The sequence below is a fragment of the Blennius ocellaris genome, assembly GCF_963422515.1.
Source record: "Blennius ocellaris genome assembly, chromosome: 9".
In the NCBI taxonomy this organism is placed as follows: Eukaryota; Metazoa; Chordata; class Actinopteri; order Blenniiformes; family Blenniidae; genus Blennius; species Blennius ocellaris.
In genome coordinates, this window is record NC_137658.1 from 13,575,748 (window position 1) to 13,591,384 (window position 15,637).

General features: G+C 40.7%; 3 protein-coding genes across 3 annotated transcripts in view; 1 reads left to right on the top strand and 2 right to left on the bottom strand.

Annotated features, from left to right (window-relative positions):
* Positions 1 to 760: 760 nt before the first annotated feature.
* On the bottom strand, positions 761 to 2,521 carry atp6v0e1 (ATPase H+ transporting V0 subunit e1). Its single transcript, XM_080502832.1, has 4 exons — positions 2,317 to 2,521; positions 1,763 to 1,810; positions 1,206 to 1,329; positions 761 to 1,098 (listed from the first exon to the last, which is right to left on the bottom strand). Exons 1-3 carry the CDS (start codon positions 2,418 to 2,420, stop codon positions 1,236 to 1,238), a joined length of 246 nt encoding a protein of 81 aa, XP_080358958.1. The 5' UTR covers positions 2,421 to 2,521; the 3' UTR covers positions 761 to 1,098; positions 1,206 to 1,235.
* Positions 2,522 to 4,478: 1,957 nt separating this feature from the next.
* rpl26 (ribosomal protein L26) lies at positions 4,479 to 8,741 on the bottom strand. Its single transcript, XM_080502060.1, has 4 exons — positions 8,682 to 8,741; positions 7,898 to 8,069; positions 7,677 to 7,817; positions 4,479 to 4,644 (listed from the first exon to the last, which is right to left on the bottom strand). Exons 2-4 carry the CDS (start codon positions 8,063 to 8,065, stop codon positions 4,516 to 4,518), a joined length of 438 nt encoding a protein of 145 aa, XP_080358186.1. The 5' UTR covers positions 8,066 to 8,069; positions 8,682 to 8,741; the 3' UTR covers positions 4,479 to 4,515.
* Positions 8,742 to 10,345: 1,604 nt separating this feature from the next.
* The window catches only part of ppp2r2ba (protein phosphatase 2, regulatory subunit B, beta a), a 42,142-nt gene continuing 36,850 nt past the window's right edge, over positions 10,346 to 15,637 (top strand). Inside the window, exon 1 of the mRNA XM_080502059.1 lies at positions 10,346 to 10,683. Within this exon, the coding sequence (XP_080358185.1) occupies positions 10,605 to 10,683 (79 nt within the window). The 5' untranslated portion in view covers positions 10,346 to 10,604. The remainder of the gene's footprint in view (positions 10,684 to 15,637) is intronic.

Sequence of the window (15,637 nt, forward strand, 5' to 3'; positions counted from 1 at the left end):
CTATTGTTTAACTATTTAACTATGCACTCTTAATATATAAACCAGAGATGTCAAAACCATAAGTCTGCAAGATGAATTTGCCTCTAACCAATTTTAAATTCCTCCCCACGCCCCCAAGTTATCATATATGTACATTTTATTGATACCAGATCTTCATATTTTGTTTCTGTATGTGACCTTAAGCAAACAATAATAAAAACTAAAAAGTCACACACAAATCTTCTATATTCTGATTTTGACATTAAAGACTTCTGTTAACAAAAAAAATTATAATTACTGTGATCTTGATAAACATTCTCATATTTTTGATATATTGTTTTGATTTTTATAGCTTAAAGGATAAAATAGCCACAGTGGACCGCACCACCTTGAAGGGTCTTCATGTGCAATTTCTCCTCAAATGAACACAAGGAAATAAGTTTGTATTAATGCCTTCAATTCAACTAATAATGAGAGTAATAATGCAAATTAAAAAGCAACCATACAAAGTTAAGACAGTCTAAACTTCTACACTCAAAACACTAAAAAACATGAAATTTCAAAAATGTTGAACATGCTAGTATAAAATATGACATGGCTGTCTTTGGAGTATTAGCAATAAACTTACTGCTATTACTACTACAGTAAAAGTTAAAGTCACAACACAATGAGACATAAAAAGTTGGTTGCAGGAAAATAAATATTGCTAAAAGGATACTAAAATTTAAAAGGCCATTTCTTCATACAAGTTCAAAACACAATCCAAAAGTTATGGAGTTGATGAATATTTTATTTTGTAACCATCACATGGATTACATTCATCCCGCACATGAAGCAGCACGGATACACATCTCATCTAAGCATCTTTCACACATCAACAATAACATTAAACACAATGTACACAATACACAGACCAAGATGCAGCAAGTTGGAGGTTGGTTCATTTTTAAATTAAAGACACATTACGTGACATACTTAAGTCCTTTGGGAATTTGTGGAATTTTGTACAAGGCACCATTGCAGGAATCGCTCAGAATCGAGGATCTGAGTTTTAAGGCGGTTCGGAGGGAATAATCTCTGCCATCGTCAACGTCCGTTGGTATCCGCTGGTGAAAGAAACTGTGATGAACACAAGCGGAGAAAAAAAAAATTAACACGTCTTGTAATGAAAGGAAGAACATCTATTTTAAGTTTGGCGTTCAACTCTTTCAGACGTAGAAGTTTACCTGCAGGACAAGGAGTCCCAGGAAGGAGAATTAAGACCAGTGATTCCTCAGATACCAGATGGTGTCATTAGATAGAGAAGGCCCAAACAGTGGGTTGAGCTGAGCCAGGATTGCTATCAACCAGCTGAAAGGCAGGAAACAATTACAATGAGCTGTGAATACAACACTAGTCTTTACTTCAAGGTATTAATGTAGTTATTCTTAATCTTTAGAGCTCTCATCTCACAACCCGGAATAGTTGGATTAGGCCCTGACATTGCTTTGTCGCTGCTGTCCTATTTTGTCCAGTTATTTGCCACATAACACCTGGTGCATTCCCAATTTATGATCATAAAAATTAGTGACAGGAGTACTTTCCACATGGAAACCATTGTTGTTTTAACACACGAACATTCACAGATTTCTTCAGCCGCAGCACTTCAGATCAATGACGGCATGTGGAAATGACATGAGGTTGAGATCCTTTTGATCAACCTTTTCTTTTGTGTAACAAGCGGTTACATGTTTAGAAACAGACCTCCACAACACAATGTGGCAGAGAACTGAACTATACTCACAAGAGGTAGCAGCAGACTGCGGTCAACACCAGCATTGTGACAGTCACTCTGTTAAAAAAAAATAAAACAAACCGAAAATTATCATTACAATGCATGGCTCATTTTTAATAGCGGTATTAGTGGGTTCAACCCCACCTCATATTTATGGAGTTAAATACAGCAGCTGGGTCTCGTGATGCAGTGACACACACAAATAAGGGAAGTTACACTAATTTTAACACTTTTCCCAGCATGTGATCCAGTTACAGTCTTAACTTTGAATTAAAAAAAAAAACTAAGTTTATAATGTTAAGAGACGTGTACATGTATTATTTCACGCCATTACGGGAAAAGGGTCGTTTTAAATTAGCTTCGATAATAACAACTTCGAAGAAACAACAACATTCGAACTTCTTTTTTTAACTGACAAGTTCACCTTGAAGTTTACTCGGTATCAACTTCTTCACTTACTGTGAATGACTAAAGTTCAGGGGAAACACTAAATAACCCAAGTTTGTTTTTAAAAAATGCAGTATTTTAGCGTCCTGGAGGCTAAAGTGAAGCTAACTTCTCACCCTCTGTTTGGTCCTTTGGGGATAAACCACGGCACGACTCCTCCGATTAGTCCCCAAAACAGGGTCATGACGGAGGTGGTGATCACGAAGCTCAGCTCCGCCATGGTGCTGGAGGCTTTGTTGGAAGAATAACAAGTCAAGAGTATGTGAAAAGTGCGAAGTTTGGGGTTGACAAAACTTTAACTACGGATCGACGACACCGACAACCAGCGCGAGCAGGGATCACATGATCGCACGAGGCGGAAGTGGAGGAGGAGGAGGAGCGCTGTGCTGCGAGCTGCTGGAGAACACTATGGATACTATGGGTTGGATATAGAAACAAATAATAACCCAAGAGGATCACAAAGCACCTTTTCTTTCTTATAATAGCAAGAAGAGAGGTTTTAATTTGTGTATCTCAGTTTGGCGCGTTGTCCCCTACACACACACTGAACTGCCTCTAACCCTGTCTTATGTCTGTACCGCAAAAGTACCGAAGCAAGACAAGATTTCTAAAAGACAAAATGGCTGAAATGATTAAAACTAAGGCTCTAAATCACCTTAAAAAAAATCAAGCAAATCAGAATTGCCAAAACTCTCTTCTCACTTCTAAAACTCCATTTTATTTATGAAAAAAATATGTCTGATAGTGGATACACCCACCAAAAGTGCCATTATCCTAAATGGATAATGATGAAGTAATGATGAACTATGATGTCACCCTTCTTGTATTTGGTCAAATGCACACTGTACAGCAGCTCTCCATCTTTGCTACACATCTGTGGTCTATGTGCGTTTGAGCCAGGATTATTCTGCACATAGAGGAAAACAAAAAAAACTATTCGTTCATGGTCAGGTCTCACTGACTGCAGAAATTGTGCAAACACCACAATTTCACATTGAAATAAACCCAAAGAATATAATAAACAAAACAGTGGTGGTATGACCACTTTTCTTTGAAATTGCTTGACAATATGACCAAATATCAGGGTCGGCTGTGTGGATACACCAAAGGGCGGCACCTTCTGGAGGGAGCGTCAAATTGCATACTCCAAAAAAGAAAAAGAAATTTTTTTTAGGAACGTCTATATCTATATGTAGAATGAACTTGCAAACTTACACTTACTTGCCACGTCTTCTCGTAAATACATAAACAACCAAATAGTGTGGAGGCTTTAAGGTGTGACGTTGCAAAGGTTATAGATGTTCTCCAGAGGTAAGAGACTGCAGACAACCAGTGAATAGTTTGGTTCATACTGCTTCTGCATTTCACTGTTGTCAATGTCTGGTATGGACTGGAGTGTAGTAAGGGATGCAATTGTTACAAATTATTTTTGACAGGTTCATCTCTGATGATTGCTTTTTAAAAAAAATGAATATAGTGATGAACGACAGCAATATTCAATATATCATTTTCGTTTGTTATTCAAATCTATTTGGGGGTTTATTTCACGGGGACAAGATTTTTCTTTACTTTACTAAAAGGCTTAATTGGTAGCCTATCTGCCTACTTCATCACTGTAAGTTGAACCAATCAAGTGCAAAATATAAACAAAAGTATATACACAAAATGACAAATTGATTTGACCAATTTTAAAGTTTTGCTACATTCTCTTCCTGAAATCCACCTTGAAATTCTAGCCCCTGTTGGGATTAATATAATCCTGTTTTTTCTTTTAGATCAAAGTTATCCAGATCCTACTGAAATGTTTTGAACATCACAAACTGAAGTTTTGATCCAGATTAAAAGTAGGATTGGATTACATGAGCTAACCCAATTTCAGAATTCTTTTCTCTTTTGAACAACCCATTTTCAAGATTCGATCCAAAAACAAAAATCCAATCAGAATACTTGAAACTGGCCCCAGGTGATTTTATATTCAGGTGTACAAGCAAGATTCCGCTTCACTTCAGTGACCAAAATATAAAACCAGACTTTTGCAATCACCAACACAAAGGTTCCAACCTAAAGTTACATTTTTCTTTTAATTTTCTTGAATGATTTACTTAATCCCACAATAGAATCTCACGCGATTTTCAATGATATGCAACACTGAATCACATCGTTTCAGATTGTGACTTTGACATGCGAAGAGTGCAACGAATAAAGAAGAAATGTTTGAAATATCTCTTGATTGCATGAATAAACCTACAACTGACATAAAAAGTCACAGACGGGGAGGTCCATTTACATTTTTTATTGATAGCAAAAGAAGAATTTTACTCCTGCATCTTTTCAATGGTCTCCTCCTTGTATTTGCCCTTCTCCTTTCCATCGGAGCGAGACTTGGCCTTGCGCTCCAGGATCTTCTTGCGGTCCTTGTCGAGCTTTAGCCTGGTGATGACCACCTGGAAATCAAAAAGAACAAAGAGTGAGTTTGAAAGTTTCACAGTTGGAACCAGCTTTTAAATAACTTAACCACTCCAGGTCAGGACCACAAATGAAGATATGTGATCGCAATAAGACCCTGTGATCAATGTTTCAAAAGCTTGTATTCTAATTTGGGAAACATTTTCAACTGGAGAGCCCAGCTGTAAAAAACACACCATGGTTGCTTTCCAGGAAGTTGAGCTTGCTCTAGAAAGCCAGGTGCTGTACATGCTGCTTTAACTCTTGACACACTGAACCTGAATATCAAGTTACTGCTGCTCATAGACCTGTGCACTAATTGTAGACAGCAAAAATAAAGATTTTCACAACTTCCAGCACAGTCCAAAACTTTGGTGGAGGTTTTTAACTAGACATTTGCATCATCCAATTTGTGATGAGAGCGTGACAAGATGCTGCAGTGTGGACTTTCCATCAGAACAACTTCCTTTCCTACAAACCCCTACGATTTAAAATGACACCAACAAAAATATGTACAGGAGTGGATGGCATTTGCTAAATAGATTCAAATAAGTCATACAATCACAAGAACAAGCCCATCAATGGAGGATTTGTTTTATATTTTTTGGACAATCGGCCCACCAGTCAATCAGGGCTCTGGCAGCTTGGTTTCAAGAGAGAACTGAAAAGATTTAGGGCTGTTGTACACTTTTCAGATATTCAGTGAGAACAGCCATTCAGGTACTCTCATTTCAAGCAGCTAATCAAGTCTCTGCCTTGGCTATTGGTATTAGAACGACTTAAAAAGAACATTCAGAAATAATCAGAACATTAATCACAGCCACATGAATGTCAAACTCTATGTAGGCAGGTAGCTCACAGAGGTCTATTAGTTAAACTGTAAAAAAAAAAAGTCCCGCCAGTGCACCAAAGGTTATGCCAGCGAACAAAGATGTCATTGCAGACATTTCATACATACTGCACAAATCACAGGTAGATGGAAAATGCTTGTTGTATTAGAAAGACACCCCCCCCCCACAAAAGACAACATTTAATGATCTCATCCACACTTTACATATGCAACCATAAACTACAACTACTACTACATCAATAATGCAATGCTCAAATCTACTACAACTCCAACTTAAAAACATGTATTGATCCAGTTGATGCATCTCGGCAAGTTTGATATTCACTGTAGAGCAGTGGTTCTCAATTATTTTCTGTCACGCCCCCCCTAGAGGACAGAATTTTTTTCAGCCCCCCCCCCCGAATTGTACTACCATTGAGGACTTGATAATATTTATTTATTTATCTGTATAAACCACTGTATCAGTTGCTGGCACCAGCATTCTGCATACAATCGCCTGATTATCAAAATAAATCTGCTATGGTGTGAGGTTTTATGCACCTTGCGATGTGGTGGGCAACTTTGTAAGAGGCTAACAGTGCTTTTTTGTTTACTGATGCCGCGCTGACACAATGAGCGGCTTGTTGGCGATACTCATGGAGTTTACGATGAAAAAACTCCAGTGGCTTACTGACATAACGGGTGTATGGTCTCCAGGTGTATGGTGTATGGTCTCCAGGTGCCGTCTTCATTTATTTGGTTTCATGCTGTCCGCTGCCAGAGTTTTTAGGCATAAAACACAAACGGGTGTTTCCTCGTTTCCGACCGTGTTCATGGTAAACCCAAGGGCTATGTAGGCATCGTCATATCTCCTGCTCTTACTAGGTTTATACCGGTTACTGTCACCTGTTTTCTTTTCCTCTGATGCCTCATCCTTTTTTCTTTTCACTCCTGTCAGAAACTTCTCCTCCGCCAGCTCTGTACACCGGTGTTCATGTGTAGTACTTCTTCTACTCTACTGGGTTGAACAGGCAGCCTGTTGATTAGTTTGAGCACTGCTGCCACCTAGTGGCTGGAGGCCCTTTTTTTTTTTATTGTTCAAGCATGAATAAAGACACTAATACTGAAAGTCGGGCCCGCCTCACGCCCCCCCTGACACCCCACCACGCCCCCCCAGGGGGGCGCGCCCCACCATTTGAGAAGCACTGCTGTAGAGTGATTTTCATTGAATGAAAAGGTTTCTCTTGGTTCAACTAATATATGATCTCAAGATAAGCAACTGAGGGCACGAATCGGGCCAGAACAAAGCAAGATTACTCAAGTGTCACAAACACATGAGGCAGTGTAGCACAAACATATGACAAGATATCTTATATGCAGTGCTTAAAATGAAGTACAAAATGTGTCCATAAATACATCATTACAAAAACTAAATATAAAGAAGTTTAATATGGGCAATTTATCATTGGAAACTATTCTCTGGGATTATATTTCTACAAATAAAAAAGAAAAACTCCATGATCGTTGTGCACAATCACCTTTCAACAAATCTTAGTAACCATTTTAAATGCATTTACATGAACGTCAACACTGAAAGGAATCACATTGCTCATATTTACATTGAAATAATTAAATTGAACCAAGAGCTGCGCAATGGCCTTAGATTCAATTTGGTTTTATGCTTGTATTTGGTTTGATTTCAGTGCAAAACCTAAATATGGCAATCACAAGTAGTCTAGTTAAACAACTAAAATAAATGGTGGCAGACAAGAATTCTTAAACGTTGAAATACAACATGACCCAATTGTGGTCTTAAAGAATATGATGAGAAATCTTGCAGTCCAGGACAACTTGAAGACAAAAAAAGTCACTGAACTAAATTATGTAAATGCCAACAACAATAGACCTGCAAAGAAAATCCATAACCCCATGATAAAACCACTGTTATACACTAGCTTCCAAAAGAAGTCCAACTTTTTCAATCTAAGCCTTCAAACTCATCAGCCACAGTTCTGCTCAACCATAACAAACAAACCTGTGCCAGAGAGCCTTCAAAATAGGATTGCGGCATCATTGCAGGCAAAAATCAAGTGTCAGACTTTCCAAGTTTTTCACAAGAAGAAATACATAGCCCTCATGTGAGTTACAGGTGTACATTGACTGAAAGCACAAGCACACCCACAGGTAAGAGAAGTTTCTCACCTTGCTGGGATGGATGCCAACATGGACTGTGGTTCCGTTGGCCTTCTCTCTTTGCACACGCTCGATGTAGATGACATACTTTTTCCTGTAGACCTGCACCACTTTGCCGATCTGCTGGCCTTTGTAGTGTCCACGGACAACCTGCACGAGAATACCATGTCAGGTAAATGCAACATCCACTTGTAATCATAACAATCTACAAGCCATCAAAGCTGCATTACCTGGACTTCGTCATCCTTGCGGATGGGCATGGACCTCACGTTGTACTTCTGGCGGAGCTCCTTGGAGAGAGGGGAAGACATGATCTTCCTCCTGATGTGTGAGGGGGCATTGAAGTGCCTCTTGCGGTTCTTGCGGCGGGAGGAGGTTAGAAATGAGTTCAGCTTCATGATGCTGTGGACAAACGAGTACCAGGTTAACAGGAGAATTCATTCAACACGTCAAAACATGAATTTAAATTGCTCAGCACTGAATGCTATCTCAAGCTTGCAGCGCTATGGGCAAAACAACTCCTTAAAAACACACACACCGTTGTGAAACTTCATCAGACTTTTATTTTAAATGACCACGTGTTGTGGGATACATTCACTGCGAAAGTGGACGTTGAGGCTTGTGGGGTGAATGCTAATGTAGCTCAATGAGCTAACTAAGTTAGCATAACGTTGACGAGATCGAAGTAGAAGTGTTAAAATATGAAACAAAGCAAGCTACACACCAATGAAGAAACCCATAGACTGCGAATTAAATTAAACGTGACTAAACAATGGTAGAAAATTGGCATTTACAATGTCGTTTAAAGACATGCGGATACTGACGGACCTGACTCGGGAGACCAACCACTACACGGCGTTTATTTCATCATCTACCGCCGAAAATGAAGCAATATCGGGATATTTTAAACTGTGATGATGTTTACGTGGAATACACACTGGCACAGGAACACTGTGAGGCGCCAGATGGAGGATGGAAGGAGATTTAATGAAAGACTGTGTCGGGGATTCTTACCCTGCCGTTTGCTCCTCTATGGCCGGCGGAAAAGAGGCTCGCGTTTTACTTCCGCTGGCATTAGTTCACTCAAGTCTCGCGAGACTTCACGAGACAAGGCACCAAAACGTTCACTCCACTCAAAACATTAAAATGCGCACAGGTGGGTATATGACTTCCAACAATTAAGTCTATATTTTCAAAGCTTTCGAACTATATTCATGGATTATCAGCTATTTCTCATCACAGTCTATCACTCTCAGGCTTAGGAATAAGTGTGTGACACGATTTTTGTTTTCGTTTTTCGATTTTTTTCAATGTATTTTTTTTTATTATGTCTGACTAATTTATTTATTTTTAAGTTTCAAGACCATGGTTACCATGCTCATCAACAGTGGAACAAACTTTCTGAATACCTGACGACTGCTGACACACTCACTTCTTTTAAAGGAGGCCTTGAAGCACTATCATTTGTTCAGGCTTGCCATTAAACAATACATATTACTTACTTTATCACCTTCATCTCAATAAAGCTTCTACTTTATTTATTCACCTTTTTATACCTTTCTTAATTGCTTTGTTTTAATATATTACACAATTTTAATCACTGGAGATTACGATTCCTAATCACCTTGTTTTAATGCATTTCCGTTAGTTCCTTGTAAAGCACTACGAATTGCTTTGTGTCTGAATGGTGGTATATAAATGAACTTCCCTTGCCTTTTATGTTTTGGCATCACCACTACAAGCCATAACATAATTTATAAACATCGTGAATATGTGCATTTTTTAAAGTCAAATACATCTAATATTGTAAATAATGATTATTAACCAAAATACATGTTTATTCCCTATGCTGCTCTTATTATTTCCTTAATCTCTTGTTGTTACAATGTGCAGTTGCGGTAAAGACTAAATTCCTCCATGTGGGATAAGTAAAGTGTAATATCATAATGTGTTTCAGTGATTAGTAAATATATTATTCGCTTTGTTTTCATGTAGCTATTTCTTTTATTCTCCTTTGAAAGACTATGAATTGCCTTGTGTCTGAATGACGCTAAATAAATAAAGCTGTAAATCAGTTGCAGTATTTACCTACAAATGTTTTTTTGCCTTGGTAGAGATTATTAATACGTTTATCATGTCTCTTTTTTCTGGTTTGACGTTTCCCTCAGCCACCATGAGTTTTCTTTCCATTATGACATGTTGACAGAAGATGGCGCCAAACCTAATTAATCGATTTACCTGGTCAGCAAACAAGTTTTGTCTATGAATCATCGAGTTCTGCTCTGTTCACCACACTCCACCATCTCTAATTATATTAATTTCACAGGTTAAACAAATACTATCAGTCATATGCACAACTGCGTAATCTGGTGATCCATTGCGTCCGTGAAATTGGTGCCTTTAAAATATGTTATCCACTAAAATAATGGTGATATTGAGCCAATCTGATTGATCTGCCTAATCCATATTATGGTCGTCTGTATTATTATTAATATTATTTTTTCAATGTTAGATAAGGGGACACACACAAACAGGAGGAGGGAGGAGAAGGGGGGGGGGGGGGGGGGGGGGGGGGGGTGTTTGCGCCAACAGGCCACACAAACATTGACCTCCCCTCCGTGAGGACAGGACCGAGCCCCCGTCCTGCTCTGCCGTCAAGGGGAGGCGTACTGGAGGGAGGCGCGTTGACAGCGCGCGCTGTTTGCTCCCCGGGCGGCGCGCACTTGCACCGGAGCCTGCCCGCCTGTCTGCGAAAAAAAAAAAAAAAAAAAAAAGTGATGCTGTCATAGCCCCCCTGCGCCGCGGACGGAGAGCATCTTTCCCCTCCCGCACCTCCCCTGGATCTGGATCCTCTCTGGCTGGCTGTCGCGGCGGCAGTGCGGATGTGGAGCCAGCAACGCAGCGCTCTTCAGCCGTCGGCAAGCACCGGAGAAGAAGATGAAATGTTTTTCCCGTTATCTCCCGTACCTCTTCCGCCCTCCGAGCACTATCCTGTCCTCCACTTGTCACACCGAAGGTAGGGTGGGACCCCGGGGGGGGGGGGGGGGGGGGGGGGGGGCTTTCACGGGGCTGTGAGTTGCTCACTTTGTGCATGTGAACATGAATGTTCTGCTCCGCTGTCCCTGACACACACACTGGACATGTGCAGAAGTTAGAATGGCCAGTAACTGCGTTTGTCCTCCCATTGCACATTTCAGATGTGCCATGAAGTTGTTGAGGATATTGTTACATCTAAGGAAGGAGCAGACGTGATGATTTGCAGTGGAAACTACACAGAAAGCCTCCAGGCTGTGTGCGCGTGCGTGCGTGCGTGTGACTGTGTGTCTTAAAGAGTCCCATTCTCACCTCTTTAAAGCTGTCAGGCCTAGAGCATGCCAAGAGGGAAAGTCAGTTTGTGGAGTTGCATGACAAGTACTCCTTCCCAACCCTCAGTCCGGGAGTCTCATTCATCTCACCGACTCATTCTTTACTGAAGAAGCCCCACAGATGACATCTGGCTTAATTCACTCAGTTCAGAGAGCGTGGAGTCACATGCTCCACACAGGAGTTATTTCCTCGAGAGTTTTGCAGAGTTAAAATGTTCAGCTGACCAGCTGTGGTGGCAATAAATGGCTTCATACACTGGCTGGTCAATTCATCCTGCTGATTGTGCTGTCAGAGGCAGCCCAAGAGGCTCTGAGTGTTTGTATAACCAGCCATTTACTGGGTCATAATGTGGAGACTGAGGCATTGCATTATTTAGCTTTGCATGGTTGCCCTCCTTCCTGTGTGTGCTCTGCCCTCAGCCCTCTGGCACAGGAGGGAAGATAGTGTGGTACAGTGTACAGTACAGCATGTGGTGGTCACAGACAGGGCCTGCGCTGGCTTATATATCTTCATAAAGAAGCAGAAAGATGTATAAGCTATTACATACTCACTCATTCACTCATTTGTGAATCTTTCCACTCCATGACATCCTTTACTCCTTGTCTATTCCCTTTCACCACTTCTCTTTTGAACCATTTTGACATTGAGTCCATTTTAAATCATGATTAAACGCATATTTTTAAATATGCAGTGCATGCGTGAAAATATTGCACAATTGTTAAATATGAAAAGAAGAGTTAAACATGGCACAAAGCAATATGTATACATCAATACACATTATTCTTTGTAAGGCTAAAACCAGAAGTGTCAAACATATGGCCAGCATTTTAAAACAGGTCCCCTAAAGGTCCAATCAGGCCACGAGATGGCAACACACACTATAATAATTTCTTTTGAGACATCTAAACGTTTTCAGTCAAAGTAACTATTATCTCTAATTTGTTGCTGTTTTAATACATTGAGATCAAGAAATCAACAGTTATCATCCTCTCTAGAACTGTGTAATAAACACTTAATGCTCTTTGTGCAATACCTATTTTCTACCTTGGTGCAATTGAATAAAATTTAACTAAATACTTTTCACATGTGTTTTATATGTTCTAATTCTTGTGTTCCACTTTTGCTGCTCCCATTTGTTGTCGTTGTCGTAACCCCCCTACCCCTCCTACGCATGGCTTCTCGACTTACATTGCTTAGTTTCTAGGACGTCTGTGTGACTGTCCACTATGCTGCTGCTGCTGCTGCTGCGACATTGCAATTTCTCACCAGTGGGACTAATAAAAGTTCAGCTAATTTAATCTAATGAGCATCAAATGCATACTATGAGTGTGAGCTGATGAAAACATGCATGCCGAAGGCTGCTGAAATCAAGTATTGTGAGAAGAGAAATGCTTCTGCCTGGACAAATCTGAAGATCGGTGGCAAAGACGATGATCAAATTTGATTTGATCACAATCAAATTCAAAGTGAAGTCATTTCCTGTACTTCTCTGTACTGAAGCAAAGGGAATAATTTTAGAGATATCAGTATTTAAAGGCGATTATACATCCATTTCACTGGCGTGGCCTCTAACAAGGCTGAATGTGGCCCTTAAAGTGAAATGAACTTGTCACCCATGTAATAAGGGATGTGGATTTGTGAAGAAAAAAGACTGGCAACTTGTTAAAAAGTAAAAATGTACCCACAACAGTGTCCCATGAAAAACTTCTCGTTAAAAATCTTGTTGAAAATCGAGCAATTACGTTGATGTTTGAAGTCTTTCATTGCATAATGGATGACTTGTGAGATATTTCTGTGTTGTCATGGCGTGATCAATTATAGTGGAGCCTCCCCATCTAAATCAAATCATGCCGACTACATTTCTTCAACTAGATGTTAGGGGGTGAGCCGAGCAGCCCATTTCTCCGACATCACACCCTCTCTCAAGTCACTTTCTCACTTTCTCTCAATTCCTCAGCCTGAGATAAGCGAATGGCTTAATAGAGGAAGTGATAGATTGCAAAAAAACGTGGAGCTGTGATGCGCCGGCCAGAGTAACATGATACATGATCTCATGCTGCTCTCAGCGTGGAGAAATATGGACGAGTTGTACACAAAGAGCAAGACTGAGAGATGTTTGACTCTCATGCGCTGGAGGCCAGCAGGGTGTGACACAGCAGATGACCTTGGTAATGTGATGTATATTTTTTTTTTAAAACAACAAAAAAACAAAACACAGGCAGTCTTCTCTGTGAGCTGTGTTTAAACCGATTGACACGTTCATTTTTATTTGCCCTGTGCAAAAGATGGTGTTTGCACAGCCACATTATGACCTTGTTCCTGTGTTTTTGACCTTCCGATGGACCTGCCGGTCTTGAGGAAGCCGACCACTGCACCAGTGTAGTCCTCCTTCCTCTGTGTCCACTCCAGCTGAGCAGAGTTCACCGCGGGGAAGATGAGTGTGCAGTTACCATGTTAGTGGAAAATACATTATATAAGGCCTGCACTGGACCGTGTGTGTGTGTGTGTGTGCGTGTGCGCGTGTGTGTGTATGTGTGTGTGTGTGTGTGTGTGTGCGTGTGTGTGTGTGTTCTCCTTGTTTATCTGGGCCATTGTAGGGAGTTGTGTGCCAGCATCACTCAGATTCACCTGGGTCTGGTCTCTGAGGGATTCACAGCCAGCTTTTGTCTGTCACTGTTTCTTTTCCCCCTCATGTAACGTTGTGTGTGTGTCTCTCTGTCCCCCCCGCCCCCCTTGTCCCCCTTGTCCCTCCAACATTTTCTTTCCTCCAGTTTCACATCCGTCTGTCACTTGCTTTGTGATGGATTAAGTCTTAAAGTTCTGCGATGGGTATATGTGTGTGTGTGTGTGTGTGTGTGTGTGTCTCCACTTACTGCTGCTTTGTGTTGGAGTCAGGGAAAAATGTGCGTCCTCGACTGACACCTCGCCACCTCTCATGATGCCATCAATCAGCTGAGCCCCTCCTGCATCACTTCATGTTGCTGAAGCATCTGAGCAAAACTCTGATACATTATTTGTTTAGGTGTGACAAGAAAAAAAACGGGGAAGTAATTTTTTTTTTTTTTGTAGATTACATCTGTGACAAGCCTTTGTGATTAATTGTGTCACGTGTATGCATTCGTACGAGTGTATTTGTGTGCTTTGCATTTTTCTGCACCTGGTGTTTTATTCATAGGAGGAGCTGTGAGCTTCTTGTGGCAAGGCCTCGCGGCGTGGGGGGGGTGGACTTCTGTCGGTTCTCCGGCAAAGTGTGACGCTTATTCGGAGAATGGGATGCGTATGCTTTTTGTGTGTTTGTTGTGAGATCACAGGTTCGGCTGTGTTGGTCTTATCCTGACAGACACTCAGTTCACAGCTCAGAACGATCCCCGTAATCGTCTTGTCCTTGTCCGCCGCTGAGGACAAACAGCCCACATACTCAACTGATATAATTCACACACTTACGCATGTGACTGCTCTGTTTTCAGTTTGGTCAGCTTTTAAAAAAAGCAGCCTGCGCTTAAAGAGATAGGCTACTCCCATAATTAATGTTGTGCTCCCATAAAAACCGCTGCTGACTTGCCAAAAACTCCAGATCCTACATATAACAAGTTGCAGTTGAGTAGTGTTCTCTACATTTGATGTTTGCCTCAAAGGCAATCACCTTAAAGTTTCCTAGCTGGGATTGTAGTAACAACAGTCCGATCACTGTGACATCATCAGGCTTAGTTCTGCTGACTTAAGAGAGCTTACCCATAAACAGCGCAGACAGTGTGCTGTGTAATATACTATGCTTCCCGCTTTCAACACTTTTCATTGGCTGAACAGTAGACATGCACAAACGCCAGTGAAAACCAACGTTTGTTTTCCACTCAGACACTTCTTCTCTGTCTACTTGCCTTCAGGGCATTTCTGCTGCAGACCTTGTAGTGCAGTTGTGAGAAAAGAGGCTGGAAAGAAATTACATTTGTATTCAGTTTATAGAAACGGAATAATATGAGTGAAATTGTTTTATATTTATTGATAAATGATTGTCACAGGTTGAGCAGTTTAGAGATTAAGCTTTTTATATTGAATAATAGCTCGGTACAAGGAGAGGAGGAAGAAGAGTTTTCAGGAAGTAAAGGAGGACATGGAGATGGTTGGCATAACGGCAGAGGTGGCAGAGGAGAGCTTAAAATGAAGACAGGTGGTCTGATGTGGTGTTGTTTGAAATGAGCAGCCCATAGACAGAGATTGTGAAAGAGTTGAGGAAAGCACGGGCTATTTGTTTGCTTGTATTTCAAACGGTCCCTGAAAGCTTGTGAGATAGAATTTCCAGCAATCAAATATTATTTCATGTATTTCAAGGCACCAGATGATGATGTGTAATCTGCTTGTAATGATGGAGTAATGCACGCACCTCTGCATTTAACTTCACTGTCTTTCAGACAGTTGTTTTGGTTTTAACGTCATTACTTTGGCCCACATTTACTCTCCTTATCAGTAACATTTCGAGCTGCAGCTACTTCAAGTGCAGAAGCTCAGATAAGGCTCACTGGAAACTGCTCAACGACAGCCCCGATGCAGTGGAGAATCTAGCAGTTAAAGAACCTGATATTTATGTATTATCGTGCTCGCATTGA

Excerpts from the sequence above, each read along its gene's own strand:
- atp6v0e1 (XM_080502832.1), bottom strand. The coding sequence starts at position 2,420 with ATGGCGGAGCTGAGCTTCGTGATCACCACCTCCGTCATGACCCTGTTT. Across the intron at positions 1,811-2,316 it reads CCCAAAGGACCAAACAGAGG|AGTGACTGTCACAATGCTGG; the intron begins GTGAGAAGTTAG and ends TTTTTTTAACAG. Across the intron at positions 1,330-1,762 it reads GCAGTCTGCTGCTACCTCTT|CTGGTTGATAGCAATCCTGG; the intron begins GTGAGTATAGTT and ends CCTGCCTTTCAG.
- rpl26 (XM_080502060.1), bottom strand. The coding sequence starts at position 8,065 with ATGAAGCTGAACTCATTTCTAACCTCCTCCCGCCGCAAGAACCGCAAG. Across the intron at positions 7,818-7,897 it reads GCAAGGATGACGAAGTCCAG|GTTGTCCGTGGACACTACAA; the intron begins GTAATGCAGCTT and ends ATTCTCGTGCAG. Across the intron at positions 4,645-7,676 it reads TTGGCATCCATCCCAGCAAG|GTGGTCATCACCAGGCTAAA; the intron begins GTGAGAAACTTC and ends TTTGATTTCCAG.